The sequence below is a fragment of the Anolis carolinensis genome, chromosome 1 (assembly GCF_035594765.1).
Source record: "Anolis carolinensis isolate JA03-04 chromosome 1, rAnoCar3.1.pri, whole genome shotgun sequence".
NCBI classification, from domain to species: domain Eukaryota; kingdom Metazoa; phylum Chordata; class Lepidosauria; order Squamata; family Dactyloidae; genus Anolis; species Anolis carolinensis.
Window position 1 is genome coordinate 42,304,542 of NC_085841.1, and position 19,045 is coordinate 42,323,586.

At 40.0% G+C, this 19,045-nt stretch overlaps 1 protein-coding gene and 2 non-coding genes across 3 annotated transcripts in view; all 3 read right to left on the reverse strand.

Annotated features, from left to right (window-relative positions):
- Positions 1-16,051, reverse strand: part of wdr43 (WD repeat domain 43) — a 40,521-nt gene extending 24,470 nt beyond the window's left edge. The window contains exons 1-7 of the mRNA XM_003216077.4: positions 16,040-16,051; positions 11,340-11,801; positions 6,564-6,698; positions 5,054-5,172; positions 3,610-3,730; positions 444-583; positions 67-169 (exon numbers count right to left, since the gene is read on the reverse strand). Of these exons, the coding sequence (XP_003216125.2) occupies positions 67-169; positions 444-583; positions 3,610-3,730; positions 5,054-5,172; positions 6,564-6,698; positions 11,340-11,801; positions 16,040-16,051 (1,092 nt within the window). The remainder of the gene's footprint in view (positions 1-66; positions 170-443; positions 584-3,609; positions 3,731-5,053; positions 5,173-6,563; positions 6,699-11,339; positions 11,802-16,039) is intronic.
- LOC134295790 (small nucleolar RNA SNORD53/SNORD92) lies at positions 3,433-3,516 on the reverse strand. The gene has a single exon (XR_010002396.1). It is a non-coding gene; the product is annotated as a small nucleolar RNA SNORD53/SNORD92 (small nucleolar RNA).
- Positions 4,651-4,728, reverse strand: LOC134295787 (small nucleolar RNA SNORD53/SNORD92). Its single transcript, XR_010002393.1, has one exon. It is a non-coding gene; the product is annotated as a small nucleolar RNA SNORD53/SNORD92 (small nucleolar RNA).
- Positions 16,052-19,045: the final 2,994 nt, after the last annotated feature.

Consider the following 19,045-nt stretch of genomic DNA (forward strand, 5'->3'; position numbering starts at 1 on the left):
ATCAAACAAATGAGATCTAAGCAAAAATGTTTCCTATAAAGTCCCAACATCAGCTATGCTCCTTACCTCCTCCTTGCTTTCTGATATCGTCACGTCAATATGAATTGGTTCATCTGTTACTGTGAAATTCATCACGGCAGTTTTTTCTTTCCTGTCTGTTCTCACCTGCCTTAATATAAAACAGAACAATTCAAAACAGAATGATCTAATATCCCTATTACACGGAAAACACATTTCTTTTTAAAAAATTACATTTGACATGAAAAATAAAAGGAACACATTGCAATGTAATACATGTAGCATACTCACAGAAAGCACTGGAAATGTATTTCTATACTGAACTTCCAATGAACAAAAAGCTCATTTCATATGATACCTATTCAACAGAACACCTTATTTCTTTATTACAAACTGATTACTAGAGTCAGGAGAAAAATACATACCACACACTGAGTAACCGGTCATGCACTGCTCCAGATAAGAAATAGAGTCCTGTAATTCCATCAAACGGCTGGTTTTCATTCAGAGGACGTTCTGTGATGAACATAAGCGTTGAAACTGCTGTAGCATGTCCTGTGAAATGCTAAAGAAGGAATTTCATTTTTAAGATTGATCAATAAGACTAATAGTAACACTGCAATGCTCAACTCACAGTAAAAAACTGAAACCAAAAGCTCTAATTAACAACTAAATTCAAACACATTTTCTTAGAAATGGGTTCTAACAATATTAATGATTTTCTTGCCAAGAAATTTTAGGAAGATAGGAATGAAGGTAAGAAACAGGGAAGAAAACCACTTTAAAATCCAAAAGCAATAAGATTTTAAAGTGCGGTTGGGAGTTGAATTTCTGTCTTTGAGATGAATGAAGAAATAAATTGATAATGAATTTTCTATCAAAAGAAGAGGGCTGCAATTCGATATGTGAGCCTGAACAAATCATTTTAAGAAATCTTTTCAGTAGATTAGATTCAGCTCTCGCAGTGATGTTATTTTTATTACTCCAGCCTATTAATCATTCCAGAGAGTCCAAGGACCGTAACATGAACAGGTTGAATGAGACAGGCTTCTGAGAAAAATAGAACATATACTAGAAATGGGCTCATTCTAATAATGTTAGTACAACTTATGGGAGTGAAAAACATCTTGCCATTTCTATGTAATCAGAGGGACTGCATTTGTACACATTTATCCCCAGTTCATGTGAGCAACAACTGAGGGAAAAAACAGTGCAATAATTTCATTCTTCTTGTTTTTCCTAGCATTTGTCCCACGAAATCGCAGATCTGGTTGTTTGCTTCTTGTTCTCCACTTGTTCCTACTCGTCACATCTCTCATTGTGAGTCTTGCTTCAGTCACGTCACTTTACAAATGATTGAGCCAATGCATTTTAGGTCTGCTTCATGGCCTGGCACCTGCAACTTCCATACTCAGTGTGGTTTTAGCAACAGAACCCTTGTCACTTCATTGCACATGTCCAAACCATCTCAGGCGGGATCCCTTCATCTTCTCGGCAATTGGAGCAACTCTGAAGATAGAGAGCACTGTATCATTTGGAATCTTGTCCTTCAGGGTAACACCCATTGACCACCTGAGCATCCACATTTCCAACCGAATATCTAGAATGTGTTCAAAGATCTTCATAGTATGACAGAGCAAGTGGATTGATCTATACGAGGATTGATCTATACAGTTAGCAACATCTCCTTTTCCCTTCCAGATGGGTACAGTCACACTTGTCTGCCAGATGTCTGGCGTCTTGCCTTCAGTGATGATCCTGTTGAAAAGTGCAGAGGGTTCCTCACAGCCTCAGTCTCCCAACAGCTTCCAAACATCAGCTGTTGGGAGAATGAGGCTGTGAATTTGTGGAGTCTACATGAAACAGCAATTGGCGCAATGAGATGTTTCTCGATGTTCCCAATTGGCTTGTCGCAGTACCGCTTACAGCAGTATATAGCCTGGCATCGAGTGCAACAATTTCATTATGTACAGTGTTCCCTCACTTATTGCTGGGGTTAGGTTCCAGGACCACCCACAATAAGTGAAAATCCGCAAAGTAGGGATACTATATTATTTTAATGTTTATACATTATTTTAGTAGTTATACACTATTTTAAGTCTTTATCAACCAATTGCATGTTGATAAATCGCCTCCTTCTCCTCCTGTTGCCGCTTGGGCTCCTTTTCTCTCCCTTCGGCTTCTCCTTCATCCCTTCCTTAGGCTGTAAATTGTAATTTTTATGATTTATAATAGCCTTTTAGAGTTTATTGAAAAACCACAAAACAGCGAATCCGCGAAAAGTGAACCACAAAGTAGTGAGGGAACACTGTACTGCAAAAGGATCAGGGTCCTTTTGAGGGATATATTTCATTGACTGGGGATGTCTTCATACCTACACATTATATTAAAAATTTGAGGAAAAAATCTCACCTATACCCCCCTCCCCGTGAACCAAAGTTCATAGCAAACCCTGTATTTTGATTATACTCAGGTTGGAAGAACCGAATAGAATTGAACTGCAGGATCTAGAGAGGCCCACAAGCGGTTTGGGGTGGGGATATTTTTTGGAATCCAGGGATAAGAGGATTGCATAGTATTTGCTCAGCTTGAGCTTTAAGATCCTGTAAGGTATTTTCAGTATGTAATAGAAGAAACTATATAAAACTAACAAAACAGAGTAACCACAAATAGCTGGTTACTCTGGCTGGTGTAGTTTTTTTTTAGTTTTATATGTGTAGTTTCTTTTGTGACATACTGAACGTTCCTTACAAGATCTTAAAGCTAAAGCAGATTTCTAACTGTTAAATAATGTAGAAAGGTCACATTTCTCTTATTCATTATGTTAGAATTTTAATTAATTAATTGTTATACAGGCAGTCCCTAGGTTACAAACATATGACTTACATACGATTCCTAGTTATGAAAGAGACAATAGGAATTGAGAGTAAATCTACCCCTCAGAAGGCAAATTCACTCCTGGAAGAGTTATCATGGGGGAAAAGGTGTCTCCACTGAAGTTTTATCACCAATCCTTTTTTCCATGACAACACAAATTTTTCAAAATCCAATTATCGCAGAGACAGAAAGTGAGGTGAAATCTTCTGAACAGAAACCGCATCCTTGGACACAGATAGCAAAATAAATGTTACAGGGGTGTTAACCCTTTCCTATGCTATCCAAAACTCACTCACTCTCACTCTCACTCACTCTCTCTCTCGCACACACACATATATGACTGGGGTTACACTTAAAATGTACAGGTTCCAACTTACATACAAGTTAAACTTAGAAACAAATCTGCAGAAACGGTCTTGCTCATAACCCAGGGAATGCCTCATCCAACTTATTAATTTAGGAACCAGCAATATTTTACAAGTAGGTATAGTTTGTGCATTTTCATTAACTTAGTCTATGTTTTATGAGCTGCTGGTAGTGCTCAGACACAGCCAAGGAATTTTATGTCCTCACTCAACCGTCAGATAGTTGAAACCACATTTCCAGGTATCATCACAGCATTTTTTCCAGCAGTCACCTTAAATTATATTAAATGGGTTGAAATGAAGCAACCAAACTTTTCTCTGTCCCTTTATAACAAAACAAAATACATACTCTGTAGACTTCTTTGGTCTCCAAGTCCCACAATTTGATAGATCGACCAGCTGAAAGAAGCATCCTTCCATCAGGACTGATGCACAGTGAGCTCACACTGCTGTTATCTCCTTTCCATTTGCTGAGAGATTGAGGGTAAAAAAAATAGCTAATAAACTGAGAATGTTGGAGCAAAAATTTATGGAGAAAGGTTACATTAAAAATACAGAATTCTTTCATTAAAAATATTTCACCATGCATGTTCAATGGGCTACATTTACACATTAAATTTAACACAAATACATGTAGAATTTCAGCAGCCGTGTAAACTTCAATTCTGTATCACTTAACCTGGGGGTAAACTCCACCTACTTTTGCTACATTTGATTTTACTGTTTTAATTTTATTTATTTATACATTTATTTCCAATATTTATATGCCGCAATACTTTTAAAAACTTCCAAGTCACTTACAATAAAAATAGATTCTTAAAGGATGAATGATAAAAATGTAAACTCCATTAAAACATTAATTAAAAATGTCTAGTTGTAGTTCACTTAGCTAACAATTAGGAAAATTAACAACAAAACATTTGCGTAAACAGGTAACAACTTCAGCTGAAAATAGAAACATCTGGCAACTGGAGCTCTCCCAATTTTAACTGACATTTAATCAATTTTTTGTTTTCATTTTGAGGTTGAAATTACACACGCAAACATTTTCAGAAATGTAAGATTGTAATCTTTTGGCCCACATCCAATGTCATTCCATGAATATGAAAGCTGTTCTTTCTTGCCACTTCCACTTTAAAAGTGATGACATACAGCAAAACACTGCATTTAATTTTCCAGTACTCAAATATTATACTGCTGAATATCCTCTAACTCAGTGGTCCTCAACCTGGGGGTCCCTACATGTTTTCGGCCTACAACTCCCAGAAATCCCAGCCAGTTTACCAGCTGTTAGGATTTCTGGGAGTTGAAGGCCAAAAACATCTGGGGAACCTCAGGCTGAGAATCACTGCTCTAACTCCTATCAGCCAGATGAAATTTTCTACCCAGCCTGCTCAGACAGCCAAGAGGAAACTGTCCTCACCACATATCAGAAGTGAGCGAAACCACGTGGACATCATCACAGCAGTGTATTTATCTTAATAAATATTTGACAACAACATAGGTGATTAAAATATAAACACAAAGGGGAAGTTTTATTCAGTACTGAAATGCCTGACTTTATTTCATATGAGGTGTCATAAGCAGCTATTATCCATCTATCGCTATGACTTTTCTATTATGATGCATAATATATCCCTATTTCATGCCCTAAATACATCCAGGGGAGAAAAGGTGAACTCGAAGGAATTTTTAAGCATGGCAGTTTCAATACTGTCCAAACTCTATTACTTATTTGGGTACAAAAAAAGGAGTACAACAACTGTCTATCCTAAGCATGAGGCCAGGCTCACCATTTCACTTTGCACGTCCGTACGTTCCATTCCACGATATTTTTGTCATCTGAACAGCTATATAAACAACCATTGTCCTGGTGCCACCGTACACAGTTAACTTTAAAGTCATGGCCACTCTAGATGAAAAGAAAGTATCAGCAATATCAGTATCATACCCTGGGAGTGGACCAACCTATACTTTCCTTCTATGACTGAAGGTGTGTTTACACTGTAGAACGAATGCAGCTTGTAGTTTTACAATATCTTTAGTCTTTCTCTGTCAAAGAGCACTGGTATCTTACCAAACTAGAACTCCCAGGATTTCACAATAATGAGCTATTAAAGTACTGTCACACTGCATTCTTTTTACAGTGTGGATGCACCCAAAGATACTTTACAGTTCAAGACGGTTAACTATCATACTATTTCATGCCAATCCATGAAAAGGTAGAAGCAATTACTTTACTGCATAGGGGCAGATCAAGCCTGAAACATACAGGCATGTATGTTCAAGTACAGATATCTCCCATAACTTGGGAAGGAGTTAAAACGAAATGAGAAATTTGAGCACACTCACTGCTTCTCTTACCTTGCCTTTCTCTCCATGTGAGCATGCATAAGTTATTACCTGAGAAGAAAGGTGATGAGGACAGACATGCTAGGGATAGGGCAAGAGCTCTCCACTCTTCACTGGAGGTGTCTTTCTACTGCTTCTCTAGCCTGGTTTGCACTGCTAATTTGATACCTGTACAAGTACTGGTAACTATGCCTGTAACTTCCACCTTGGAAATTGTCTTAACTCTCATATATCAATATGGAGCATTTTAGCTGTATTGCTGTAGAATCAACAGATTTAGACCTTCACAAGTAGGCATTTGGCAGCACCTGAACAGTTGAGAACATCACTCAAATTCACTCACTTGCTACTTAATTTTAGTTTTCAAAAAGAAAAGCTAGGATTTAAAAAATGCCCTAATAAACATAAAGGTTTTTCTAACTGAGAAACATTTTTGCCGCAACCTTTGTTCTACTTTTTTTTAGAATAAACGTATTACTACTACATTCAAAGCATCAGAAAACATATACTGTACTACAAGCACTGTACATTATCGAATCTAAATGCTTTACCTTCCCTGTCTGAAGGTTATATTTTCTCTATTTTCTACACCATTAAATGAAAAAGATGCTTTTACATTCTTATTTTCATTTCATTTATTTATTTTTTTATCCTGCCTTTTTTCCAATACAGGACCCAAGACAGCTTCTTTTTGCTTTTTTTGTATTATATTTCTCTAGAGATACAGAAACTTAGTATTTCTATGGTATTATAGCAAAAATATTACAAATTTCATTTCTACATTTGATGCCTTGAATTCTCTGCTGGAAGAAAGGAAGGATATACATATATACATATGAAAGTCTTCAAACATTCTACATCAAGGACAATCAAGCTATTTTAACCATATATGCTAACAAAAGGTCTAATTTATGGTTGCAATAGATAAATGACAATGCAAGTAATACTTACTAATTTGCTCTGTAATTCTCCTTTTATTGTGCTGTATAATAAAATGCTGCCATCTGCAGTACCAATAGCCAAAAGATCTAATTGTTCACTTGCTTCTACTGCTTCAGATTTCCTCTTCTTTCTCTGAGGGCCCTCCTGTAAACAAGTTAATAAAGTCAAACAAGAGAAAGTATCCTTACTGGGTACATGAAATATTTGTAAGAAACATGAAACAAAAGATGTTCACACCTTAATTCAAGTGATTCATAACCTTCTTTTTATCTTTGTATCTTTTTTAAAAGAAGCATAAAACAAAACCAACATACTGGTTTAGCACCTTTTATCTTTTTCTTCAAACGAGACAATTTCTGGTGGTACTTTTTTATTTTCCTAAGGTTCAAACACGCTACAGAACTTCTGATTATAAAGTGCAGGTTTAAAATAATTCATGTTTTCTTTGGATTTTTTCCTTCTCCAAAGTAAACTCAAATTATTCTGCCTACCTTCCCAGCCACATTAGGAAAAAAACAACCCTTCATTTTTCAAGTCCAGGCAACACGAGAATGTCAACATGAATTACATGAGATACAATAATTTTTACCTCCCACACAATAGTAAGAGTAAGGCACAACTCAAAATATAGAGAACTACTTAGAGTTGTGTGTGTTGGGGAGGAGTGTTACTTGCTATGTTAACAAAAAATTTTGCCACAATTTATTCTTGGGTCAGGTGTTTGAGACTCCAACTCCCAGAAGCCTTAGCCAGCTTGTCCAATAGACATGAATTCTGGAAGCCAAAGTCCAAAACTAGATGTCCAAAGGTTGTGCAGGCCTTATCTAGAAGGACTTCTCTTTATTCTCTGTAAAAAGCAAAATTCAAACCAAGCTTATCCTAACCTCTCTGGAGCTCCATGGATCACCTCCCACTTTTAGACTGGTCATCATGTAAAAAGGGAAACTGAACTGATAATCAAAGTTAGTGCAAACACCTCCTCTCATGCTGATACTGTATGTGAAACCAGGTGTATAATTTTCTATCCTTAAACTCAGAATTCCTCCTCCCAGCAGATTTGTCAAGGAGTTTAAGCACCCTAAATATATTTAAAGTGTTAAGTAAATCAAACTGACTTGGAAGTCAACAGTCACTTCAAAGTGACAAAAGTGCTCTGTTTAATATAAAAGATATGGAGCTCTGGTCTGCTGTAGCTGACAACATATGATTTTAGAAAAGTTTTCTTATTGTAATTCAATCATACTTTCACTTTATCAGTACACCGATAATGTTTTTCCAGTATCATTATTATAAAAGAAACAAGAGAATAATTAGGAGGGATTTTCTGAGCAAGGCAGCACATTATTCAGGAAGTGGGTTCTTCTTCATCTGGCCAAATACTGGAAGTAGTACAAATCTTTTCCAGGACTTGTAAGTTCGATGAGCAACAATACAATATTAAACACATGAAATGTGGTGAAATCTCTTTAATTCTCCATAAACCTATGAAAAAGGCAGGTTGTAAATGGTAAATTAGTACACAAGGTCGAATTCCAAAATACATTTATTTAGCTTATGTAAGGCAAAATAAAATAAAAATATCTATGCTCTGTACATAAATAAGTAAATCTGCTGCAACAATGGTTCTCAAACTACTTGGCCTTTGGACTTTTAGCTTGATTAGCACTGTGTTCCAGCAAGGTCACTGTATTAAAAAGTGACACTTTAAAGTATTATGCCTATTATACAGCAAATTCAGTAATAATCAACTTTATGAAAAGCAAGAAGCTTCCTGTATCTAAAGCTAAAATTGAAGAGTACACTGGCACCATTAAGGACAAAAGGATCACATTACTAAAAAGCTACTGCATATTGTCCATACAATGCAGCACTATGTAGATCCAATGCAAGAGAAAAAGAGATCCCTGTGTACTGACTTTTTCTTTTTAATGATTAAACAAATCTCCCTTAACATGAGCAGTTTGTCTTGCATATTTTGATTCAGCTATCTTGCTGAGCTCAACTGCCTTGGATTCCTTGTAGGGAGACAGATAGGCAGGATGTAAATTTAACTACCAAATATGAGCTTTTACTTCAAAGCATTCACAGATAAATTTCAGTCTTAGGAAAGTTCTACTTCCACAACCTCATTTTACCTAGTAATGTTGTACCTTCTGTAGTTCTCTTTTGCCTTGATTAACTATTAATTAAACTGTCTACTTTTGAGTCTTTCTGTTGATAAATTTCTAAAAAAGAGGGTAGTTTTCGTTGAGTAAACTGCAGTCTTTGCACATGTTCAATTTTCTAAGGACTGGCAGCATGCCATAACTGATATAAAAGCTAATAAACAAACTTGTACTATAAATGCAGTGACTATTTTAATAACTGAACAAACTTTCATGGGATAGTGAAGACATATAAAGGCAGTACCCATGTTACAACCAAGCTAGGTTCCGTAGGTTTGTTCCTAAGTTGAATTTGTATGTAAGTCGAAACAGGTGACTTTTTAAAGTGTAATTCCAGTCACACTCACACACACATACATACATTTTGGATAGCATAGGGAAGGGTTAATATCCCTGTGGTGATTGTTTTGCCCCTATTCAGAAGATTTCTGTTGCTGTGATCATTGGATTTTGAAAAAATTGGCTTGTTGTATAAAGAAGAATTGGTGATAAAGCTTCAGTGGAAACATCTTTTTCCCATGACAACTATTTCAGGAGCAAATTTCCCTTCAGAGAGGTAGATTTCTTTCATTTCCTGTTCACTCGGTCCTATTCTTAACTATGAGTTGTATGTAAGTTGATGTCTGTAGTGTGGGGACTGTAATGAGAAATATTACACCCTCCAGTCTGTAAGAGCACCCTAACTTACATGGCTTCAAATTTACCCATTCTAGAACTGGACATTATGACTTTGATCTCATGTTTCTTTGCAATGAAAAAATGCATCATCATACTTCAGGAAGCCCCTAATTTGTCACGGTATGCTTTAAATACAATCTTGACTTATAGCAACCCCTATCATAAGGTTTTCTTGTCAAGATTTATTCAAAGTGAACTTACAATGTTCTCCTAAGACTGAAGGATGTGACTTTCCCCAGGTTATCCAGTGGGTTGTCATGGCTGCATAAGGATTCAAATTCTGGTCTTCCAAAGCACTAATGCAATATTCAAATGATTATACTGAGCCAGCTCCCAAAGAATGATAGAAATGACTCTTATTGATCTCCTCCATCCTCCCTACAGTCCCCTGTTCCTCCAAAAAAAAAAAAAACAAGCTTCTGAAACAGTGAAAATGGTATCAGGACCATGTATATGTATATGTGGAAACTAGCAATCATTTCCATCTTCTCCTATCCCTTTTCTCCAGGAAAAACATTTTGGGTTTAACTCAATTCAGGACAGGGTAGGAGCCAAACAAATAGTTGGGAATTAGTTGTGTGTGGATTCATACAGGTGCATGCTCAAAAACACACACATTTTTCTACCTGCAACCACACAGGGTAGTCTGATAGAATAACAGGTTTTGAACTCAAGGCAAAAATAAAAACCACTAGACGGGTCAAGATTTTATAGCACAAGGTGATATGCCTTGTCTGAAATGTTTGGAACTCAGAGTGTTTTGGATATACAGTACTTACTTATTTGGATTTTTTATTTATTTCAGAGTATTTCAAAGTATGATATAAGTGTGGGAAATAAATAAATAAATAAATAAATAAATACAGCTCCCCTGATTACAAAAAAGCACAAGTTCCATGGTGGGCGTATTTACACTGTAGAGTTAAGGCACTTCAGCACCACTTGAACTGCCATGGCTCAGTGCTGTGGGAACATAGGTTGTAGTTTGGCAAGGCAGTGGAGAGGCACCGCTGGGGAAGCAGAGTTCACCCACATGGAAGAAAGTGATTCGCCGCGATGGCTCAGAGACACGTGTTGGAGCTGCAGCCCAGGGAAACCCCAGTGGAGGCTGCAACTGGGTCCCTTCCCCACAACCATATATCCCAGAACATCAAGGCAGAAAAATCCCAGAATATTTGCTTTGAACTGGGTTACCTGAGTCCACAGTGCCATATATTCCAATTCAAAGCTGACATTGTGGGATTTTTTGCCTTGGGATTCTGGATTATATGGCTGTGTGGAAGGGCCCTGGGAAAGACTAAACCGGATTGGAAGAAATCAATGCAGGGCCCTTCCACACAGATATATAAACAGAATATCAAGGCAGGAAATTCCCACAATATCTACTTTGAACTGGGTTATCTGAGTCCACACTGCCATATATTCCAGTCCAAAGCAGATAATGTGGGATTTTATGCAGCTGTGTGGAAAGAACGGGAGTTTAACTCTATTTTAACTGTCATGGTTCAATACTATGGAATAATGGGAGTTGTAGTTTGGTGAACCACCGGCACGTTTTGGCAGAAGACTAAGGACCCTTCCTCGCAGCCATATAAACCAGAATATCAAGGCAGGAAATCCCAGAATATCTGCTTTGAACTGGGTTACCTGAGTGCACACTGCCATATATTCCAATTCAAAGCAGATATTGTGGGATTTTATACAGTTGTGAGGAAGGGGCCCAAAGACCTTATAAAACGACACCACCGCCCCCTTAATCCCGTTCAAGTGGTGCGACGTTGTAGACGCAGATCAACCAGGCCCATGTTTTCTAAAATGAACCCCAGCCCCAGAGACACGCATCGAGGTGGGCCTGATTCGCACGTGGCGGGAGGAAAGCGGGCCCGGATACTTTCAACCCGTCCTCACATGGGGGTGGGCGGGCTCCGGAGGCGAGGCCTACCTTGGCGGGCGAAGAGCGGCGTCCACTCGGTGGGGCCCAGGCCAGGCAAGTGCAAGCGGCGCTGAGGTGGGCCGAGGGCACGTACTCGCGGTGCGGGCGGCGGAGGCTGCTGTTGCTCGTCTCCCACACGCGGAGCCTCCCATCCGGGCCCGAGAGCGCCAATAGGCGCCGCTCTTGGGGGGAGAAGGCGCACGGCGTCCCCGCCACGAAGACGACGCCGCCGTCGGGCGCCGAGGCCTCTTCCCCGCAGCCGCAAGTCGCGTCTCCCGCCGCCGCCGCCATGGCTCCCCCTCGCGCCAGGCCCGTCCCTCTGGGGCTCCCAGCAAGGCCAGCGAGCGGCCACGTGTTCGCCTCTGCGCAGGCGCACTCGCTCCCGACACCTCCCTCGGCGCAGCCAGCTACGGCTTCCGCCTGCGCCCTGGAGTAAAGCCCCGCCTCGCATCCGGTGGGCGGGGCTTCACGCTGTCACTCAAAGAGGAGGAGGCGGGGCTTGGGGAATCTCCAACAGTGGCTCTCAATTTTCCTAATGCTGACCCCCAACCATAAAATTATTTTTGGTGCTACGTACAGTAGAGTCTCACTTATCCAAGCTAAACGGGCCGGCAGAAGGGCAGAAGCTTGGATAAGCGAATATCTTGGATAATAAGGAGTGATTAAGGAAAAGCCTATTAAACATCAAATTAGGTTATGATTTTACAAATTAAGCACCAAAACATCATGTTATACAACAAATTTGACAGAAAAAGCAATTCAATACGCAGTAATGTTATGTTGTAATTACTGTATTTACAAATTTAGCACCAAAATATCACGATATATTGAAAACATTGACTACAAAAATGGCTTGGATAATCCAGAAACTTGGATAAGCAAGGCTTGGATAAGTGAGACTCTACTGTACTTCATTTTGCTACTGCTATGAATCATAATGTAAATTTGGTCTAGTGAATGAAAATACACCCTGCATATCAGATATTTCATAGAATCATAGAATAGTAGAGTTGGAAGAGACCACATGGGCCATCCAGTCCAACCCCCCGCTAAGAAGCAGGAAATCGCATTCAAAGCACCCCCGACAGATGGCCATCCAGCCTCTGCTTAAAAGCCTCCAAAGAAGGAGCCTCTACCACGGCCCCGGGGAGAGAGTTCCACTGTCGAACAGCTCTCACAGTGAGGAAGTTCTTCCGGAATATCAGGAAGAACTTCCTCACTGTGAGAGCTGTTCGACAGTGGAACTCTCTCCCCGGGGCCGTGGTAGAGGCTCCTTCTTTGGAGGCTTTTAAGCAGAGGCTGGATGGCCATCTGTCGGGGGTGCTTTGAATGCGATTTCCTGCTTCTTAGACGGGGGTTGGACTGGATGGCCCATGTGGTCTCTTCCAACTCTACTATTCTATGATTCTATGATTCTATGAAATATCTGATATGCAGGGTGTATTTTCATTCACTAGACCAAATTTAGCACGAACACCCAATACAGTCAAATTTGAATACTGATGGGCCGGGCTGCAGGAATGATTTTGTCATTTGGGAGTTTTAGTTGCTGGGATTTATGGTTCACCTAGACCCAAAGAGCATTTGGAACTACACCAACAATGGAATTGATCAAACTTGGCACACACAACTCCCATGACCAACAGGAAATATTTTTATTTTTATTTCATGTCAAAAGCATTGCATAATAAATAAGTTTAAAAGTGATAAAATAAAGGAATCACAAACAGCTAAACAGGAAATACTGAAAGGGTTTGTTGGGTATTGACCTTGAGTTTGGAAGTTGTAATTCACCAACACTCAGAGAAGCACTGTGGATTCAAACAATGATGGCTCTGGACCAAACCTGGCACAAATATGCCCAAATGTGAAAAGTGGTGGAGTTTCGGGAAAATAGATCTTGACATTTGGGAGTTGTAGTTGCTGGGATTTGTAGTTGACCTACAATCAGAGCCCCTTGAACCATACCAAGGATTGAATTGGGCCAAACTTCCCACACAGAACTCCCATGACCAACAGAAAATACTGGTCTTTGGTGACCCCTCTGAGCTCCCATAGGGGTCCTGACCCCCAAGTTGAGAAATGCTGTTCTACATGATATAGAACCCCCGAGGAAGAAACATTAACATCCTTAGATATGCAGATGATACCACTTTGGTGGCCAAAAGTGAGGAGGAGCCTTATAACCAAGGAGCAAAAAGAAAGTGCAAAAGATGAGTTTCAGTTAAACGTCAAGAAAACCAAGATTATGGCAACCAGACTGATTGATAACTTTGTATTTCTAGGTACGAAGATTACTGCAGACGCAGACTGCAGCCAGCAAATCAGAAGATGTTTACTTCTTGGGAGGAGAACAATGACCAACCTCGATAAAATAGTGAAGAGTAGAGACATCATACTGACAACAAAGGTCTGCATAGATAAAGCAATGGTATTCCCCATAGTAACCTATGGATGCGAGAGCTGGACCATAGGAAGGCTGAGCGAAGGAAGATAGACGCTTTTGAACTTTGGTGCTGGAGGAGTACTTTGGACCACAAGAGATCCAACCAGTCCATCCTCCAGGAAATAATGCCCGACACCTCACTGGAGAGAAGGATATTAGAGGTAAAGATGAAGTACTTTGGCCACATCATAAGAAGACAGGAAAGCTTGGCGAAGAGAATGATGTTGGGGAAAACGGAAGGAAAAAGGAAAAGGGGCCAACCAAGGGCAAGATGGATGGATGGTACCCATGAAGTGACTGGCTTAACCTTGAAGGAGCTGGGGGTGGTGACCGCCGACAAGGAGCTCTGGCGTAGGCTGGTCCATGAGGTCACGAAATGTCGGAAGTGACTGAATGAATAAACAACAACAAGGAGTGTGTACAAGTATATAGAACCTCATGAAGGAGTGTGTACATGCATGTATAATATGGGCAAGATCTTATGTAGTGTTGCCAGAGTGAAAAAGCAGGATTAAAATAAAGTATTTCAATAAAATGATAAACTTTTTTATTCTTATACCCCGCCACTACCTCCAAAAAGGGACTCAGGGAGGCTTACATATGAGACAAAATGCCCATGGACACAAAGACAAAACAATCAATCAAAACAAAAACATAATTAAAACAAAACAGTTAAATATAACAATCCAAATAAAATAGACATGGACAAGCTTCGGCCCTACCGACTTTAGGAATTCTGGGAGTTGAAGTCCAAAACACCGGGAGGGCCGAAGTTTGCCCATGTCAGAAAAAAAACACAATTTAATAAAAATATGAATATAAAACAGTGTCAAACTCAATTAATACTCAGCAAAACCAATTGCCATAGTACAATGGGCATGACCAGGCTATAAAAGGGCTGGGCATGTTATTGTGCAAGCAGTGTATCAGATATTGGATAAAGTGAAAAGAACATATTATTGTGGAACCTAGGGTATTTATAACTAGGGAAAAGGCGTTATCAAATGCAAGCTCAAACATCCAGGTTTTCAAGTCCCTGTGAAAGGAGGACAATGTTGGGGCTTGTCTACTTTCACTTGGGAGAGAGTTCCAAAGTCAAGGGGCCATCACTGAGAAGGGGACTCTCTCTCGTCCCTACGAACCATTTTAGTTCCCCAATTATAAGTTTTCCCAATAGTGTAGATACCTCCCTTTGTATTAGCTTTTGGGTGGAGCATCAAAAAACCCCTAGAGGCCAGCCCTAATTGGTCTATTCCATTTTCCTGTACAGACCTTTCTTGCTAGACTCTTCCTCTTTCTGCAGCAGAGCTACAGAGACTAGAGGCTTGGGCACTGTCTGGTAATCTTAGGCCCATGCAATCCAAAACAGGCATCCTTAGCACCTGCATTCAGCAGTATTCATATACCACCAGTCCCAGAGACAACAGAAGCTTTTGACCAGCTTAAGCTTTGCAAGAAAGTTTGAGACAGCTTATGAGTTCCAGCTTGTAAACCATTGCTGTGCATCATAGGCAAAAGACTTTCAAAGACTCCAGAGAGATGACTGCAACCAGCAAAATCTCCTTTTGTAATGTATTGTTCTAAGTTATCTTATAATAGTCCCGGGTGGAGTTAACACTTTATTCATCTTGTTTTCAGTAAAACACATTTTAGTTATCTTTTCACCTTGCCTAGAGTGCCTCTGTATGTTAAGGGTCTTGATCTTAACAGAAGGTATACAGATAGCCCCCGAATAAGGCCAGACACTATAGTTTTTCCCAAAGGCTCAGCTGTGCCATCACACAGTCTTTCACATGTCACAGAATGGTAACTACCACCACCCCTCAGTATTGATCCTGCTAGCTAAAGACTGATGGGAATTGCAATCCAATAGCACACATTCCTTATCCCTGTCTTAAAATTAGTTTGGAACTGGAAGCATCTTCAGCATGGCTAAGTCTTAGAGATCTCAGACTCAGGCCCCTTCCACACAACTGAGTAAGATACCACATTATTTACTTTGAACTGGAATATATGGCAGTGTGAACTCAGATAACCCAGTCCAAAACAGATATTGTAGGATTTCCTGGTTTGATATTCTATGTTATATGGCCGTATGGAAGGGCCTTCAGGTAAAACCTCTTCAAACAATGCAGAAGTGGATCCTTATCACCCTTCCAAAACAGGTTACTTTTGATCTATCTGCCCATTTTATAATAGCCCCATTCTTGAGGTGTTGCCAATGTTATTTTGCACAGTATTGTCCATTTCAATCGTGAAATACCTTCCGACACATTCTGTACTGGGTTTTATGAATTAGTCTTCTGTTTTAATATTGTATGCTTCATGTCGATTTTATCGATTGTTTTACTGATAATTGAGGTTTTATTGGTATAATTGTTTTATTGTTTTATCATTGATATTTGATTGTTTTATCGGGCTAGGCCCCATGTAAGCCGCCCCAAGTCCCTTCGGGGAGATGGGGCGGGGTATAAAAATAAAGTTATTATTATTATTATTATGACAGCTTCATCATGTCCCAAAGAAAGCAAACCTAAATATGCATACTGTATATAGTCATCTTGCCTCAAACCTACAATATGCTTGACTTGGGGCACATCTACACAGAAACATAACCCCAAAGGAGAGGGGGTCAGCCCCATAGCATCAACATGGCACACTGATCTGGGTCAATGTGGGCCAAGGCTACTTAACATAGCCTTAATTCACATTAAGAAAAGGTCAAGAGCTTTCACAAGATTCTGCAAACAACCCTGACTTTGGTCCTGGGTAAACAGTTGGGCCAGTTTTACCAATTCCCATCTTTGAAATACAGCTTACAGCACTTGGCAGTCACTCATCCAAGTATTAACCAGTTATTAGCCTCCTTAGTTTCCAACTTTAGACAAGATCTCATGCCTTCATGAAGAGAACTACCTCTCTTGGAATGCCGCAGGGTTCGGTTCTGGGTCCATTTCTGTGCAACATCTTTATTAACGACTTGGATGAAGGTTTAGAGGGCATACTTATCAAGTTTGCAGATGACACCAAATTAGGAGGGAGAGCTAATACTCCAGAGGACAGGATCAGAATTCAAAATGGCCTTAACTGATTAGAGAGCTGGGCCAAAAATAGCAAAATGAATTTCAACAAGGACAACTATAAGATACTACACTTAGGCAGAAAAAAATGAAATGCACAGATACAGAATGGATAACTGTCCATGTGCGAAAGATCTTGGGAGTCTTTGAAGACAAGAAGTTGAACATGAGCCAACAGTGTGATGCAGCAGCTAACAAAGCCAATGGGATTTTGAGCTGCATCAAAAGGAGTGTGGTGTCTAGACTGAGGGAAGTCATGGTGCCTTTGTATTCTGCTTTGATTAGACCTCACGTGGAATACTGTGCCAAATTCTGGGCACAACAGTTCAAAAGAGGTATTGACAAGCTGGAAGGTGTCCAGAGGAGGGCGACTAAAATGTTAAAAGGCTTGGAGACCATGCCCTATGAGGACCTTCTTAAAGAACTGGATATGTTTAGGTTGAGAGGAGATATGATCACCATGTATAAATATGTGAAAGGGTGTCATAAGGAAAATGGAGCAGGCTTGTTTTCTGCTGCCCTGGAAACTAGGACTCGGAGGAATGGATTCAAATTACAGGAAAGGATATTCTACTTGAACATTAGGAAGAACCTCCTGACTGTACGAGCTATTTAACAGTGGAACTCTGCCTCGGAGTGTGGTGGAAGCTCCTTCCTTGGAAACTTTTAAACAGAGGCTGCAAGGCCATCTGTCAGGAGTACTTTGATTATGCTTTTCCTGCATGGCAGGGGGTTGGACTAGATGACCCATGTGTCTCTTCCAATTCAATTATTCTATGATTCTTTAAAGTGTGGATATTTAAACTTTAAACCTACATCAGAGGTAGTTTTGCAATTCCCACCTCTAAATACAGCACTTGGTATTCATTGGGAGCCTTCAAGTCACCTGTGTTATGGTGACACTATTAATTTCACAGGGTTTTCTTAGGCAAGTAATAATAATCAAGAGGTGGTTTTTCTACTTCCTTCCTCTGAAACATAGCCTGCAGTACCTGGCATTTGTTGGAGGTCTTTTATCCAGCCATGAATTAGGGCTAGTCCTGCTCAGTTTCGAGACTTGCCCACATCTATGGCAGGCATCCTTAAAGGTTGTGAGGTCCGTTGGAAACTAGGCAAATGGGATTGATATATCTGAGGAAAGTCCAGGGTGGGAGAAAGAACTAGTGTCTGAGAATGCTTGCCATAGATGCAGGCAAAACATCAGGAGAGAATGCTTCTGGAACATGACAATACAGCCCGAAAAAGTCACAACCCATGAAAGCCTTCAACAACACATTGAACATTCAGTTCTGTTTTGCATTCACTGCGGCCTTGGTATCAATAGCAAAGAACCCAATTACTCTTTCAGAAGCAGATTCCATTGCCGCCTTGAGTCCCTATATTCATTGGGAGAAAAGCGGGGCAAAAAGGGATAAACAAAGAATGAAAGAAATCAGGTGGAACGGAAATGTAGAAGTGCTGGTTGCGAACCCTCGAGTTTCACCGCGGTATTCATCATCCACGTGGGACTGGAACGGGACCATGCGATCGTCGTAGGTTATAGACGTCATATAACTCCGCTTGCCCTTCCTAGAGTCACAGTCTAAATGGTTCAATCATGAAACGTCCGGTCCCCATTGGAACACCCTAGCCAGAGAAGCATCAAAAGAACCAATAGTGAGAAAATAGCTTTCATTTCCTTGAAGGATAATTGTGGTATTGAACGTCTTATAAAATATGAAGTCACTGATAGAGATCTTGGAACAAGTATATGTTGTCGCCAAGATCTTACCTGCAAAAAGGTCTGCGGTTTGATAGCACCACTTTGTTTCTTACAGAGCAAAACTAAACAAAGGACCAACAGGAAACACAGTTTTTCCTTAGTCGAGAAGGGGATTTACTAGTCCCTTCCTCGAGAAGGGGTTTTACTAGTCCCTTACTATAACCATTAAACATAGCAAGGCAAACATTGCTTTGATTCGGGTTGCTGTGAATTTTCCACGTTGTATGGACATGTTCCAGAAACATTTTCTCCTGGTGTTTCGCCTGCATCTATGGCAGGCATCCTCAGAGGTTGTGAGGTGTGTTGGAAACTATGCAAGTGGGGTTTATATATCTGTGGAAGGTCCAGGGTGGGAGAGAGAACTCTTGTCTGTTTGAGGCAAGTGTGAATATTGCAATTGGTAACCTTGAGTAGTATTGGATAGCTT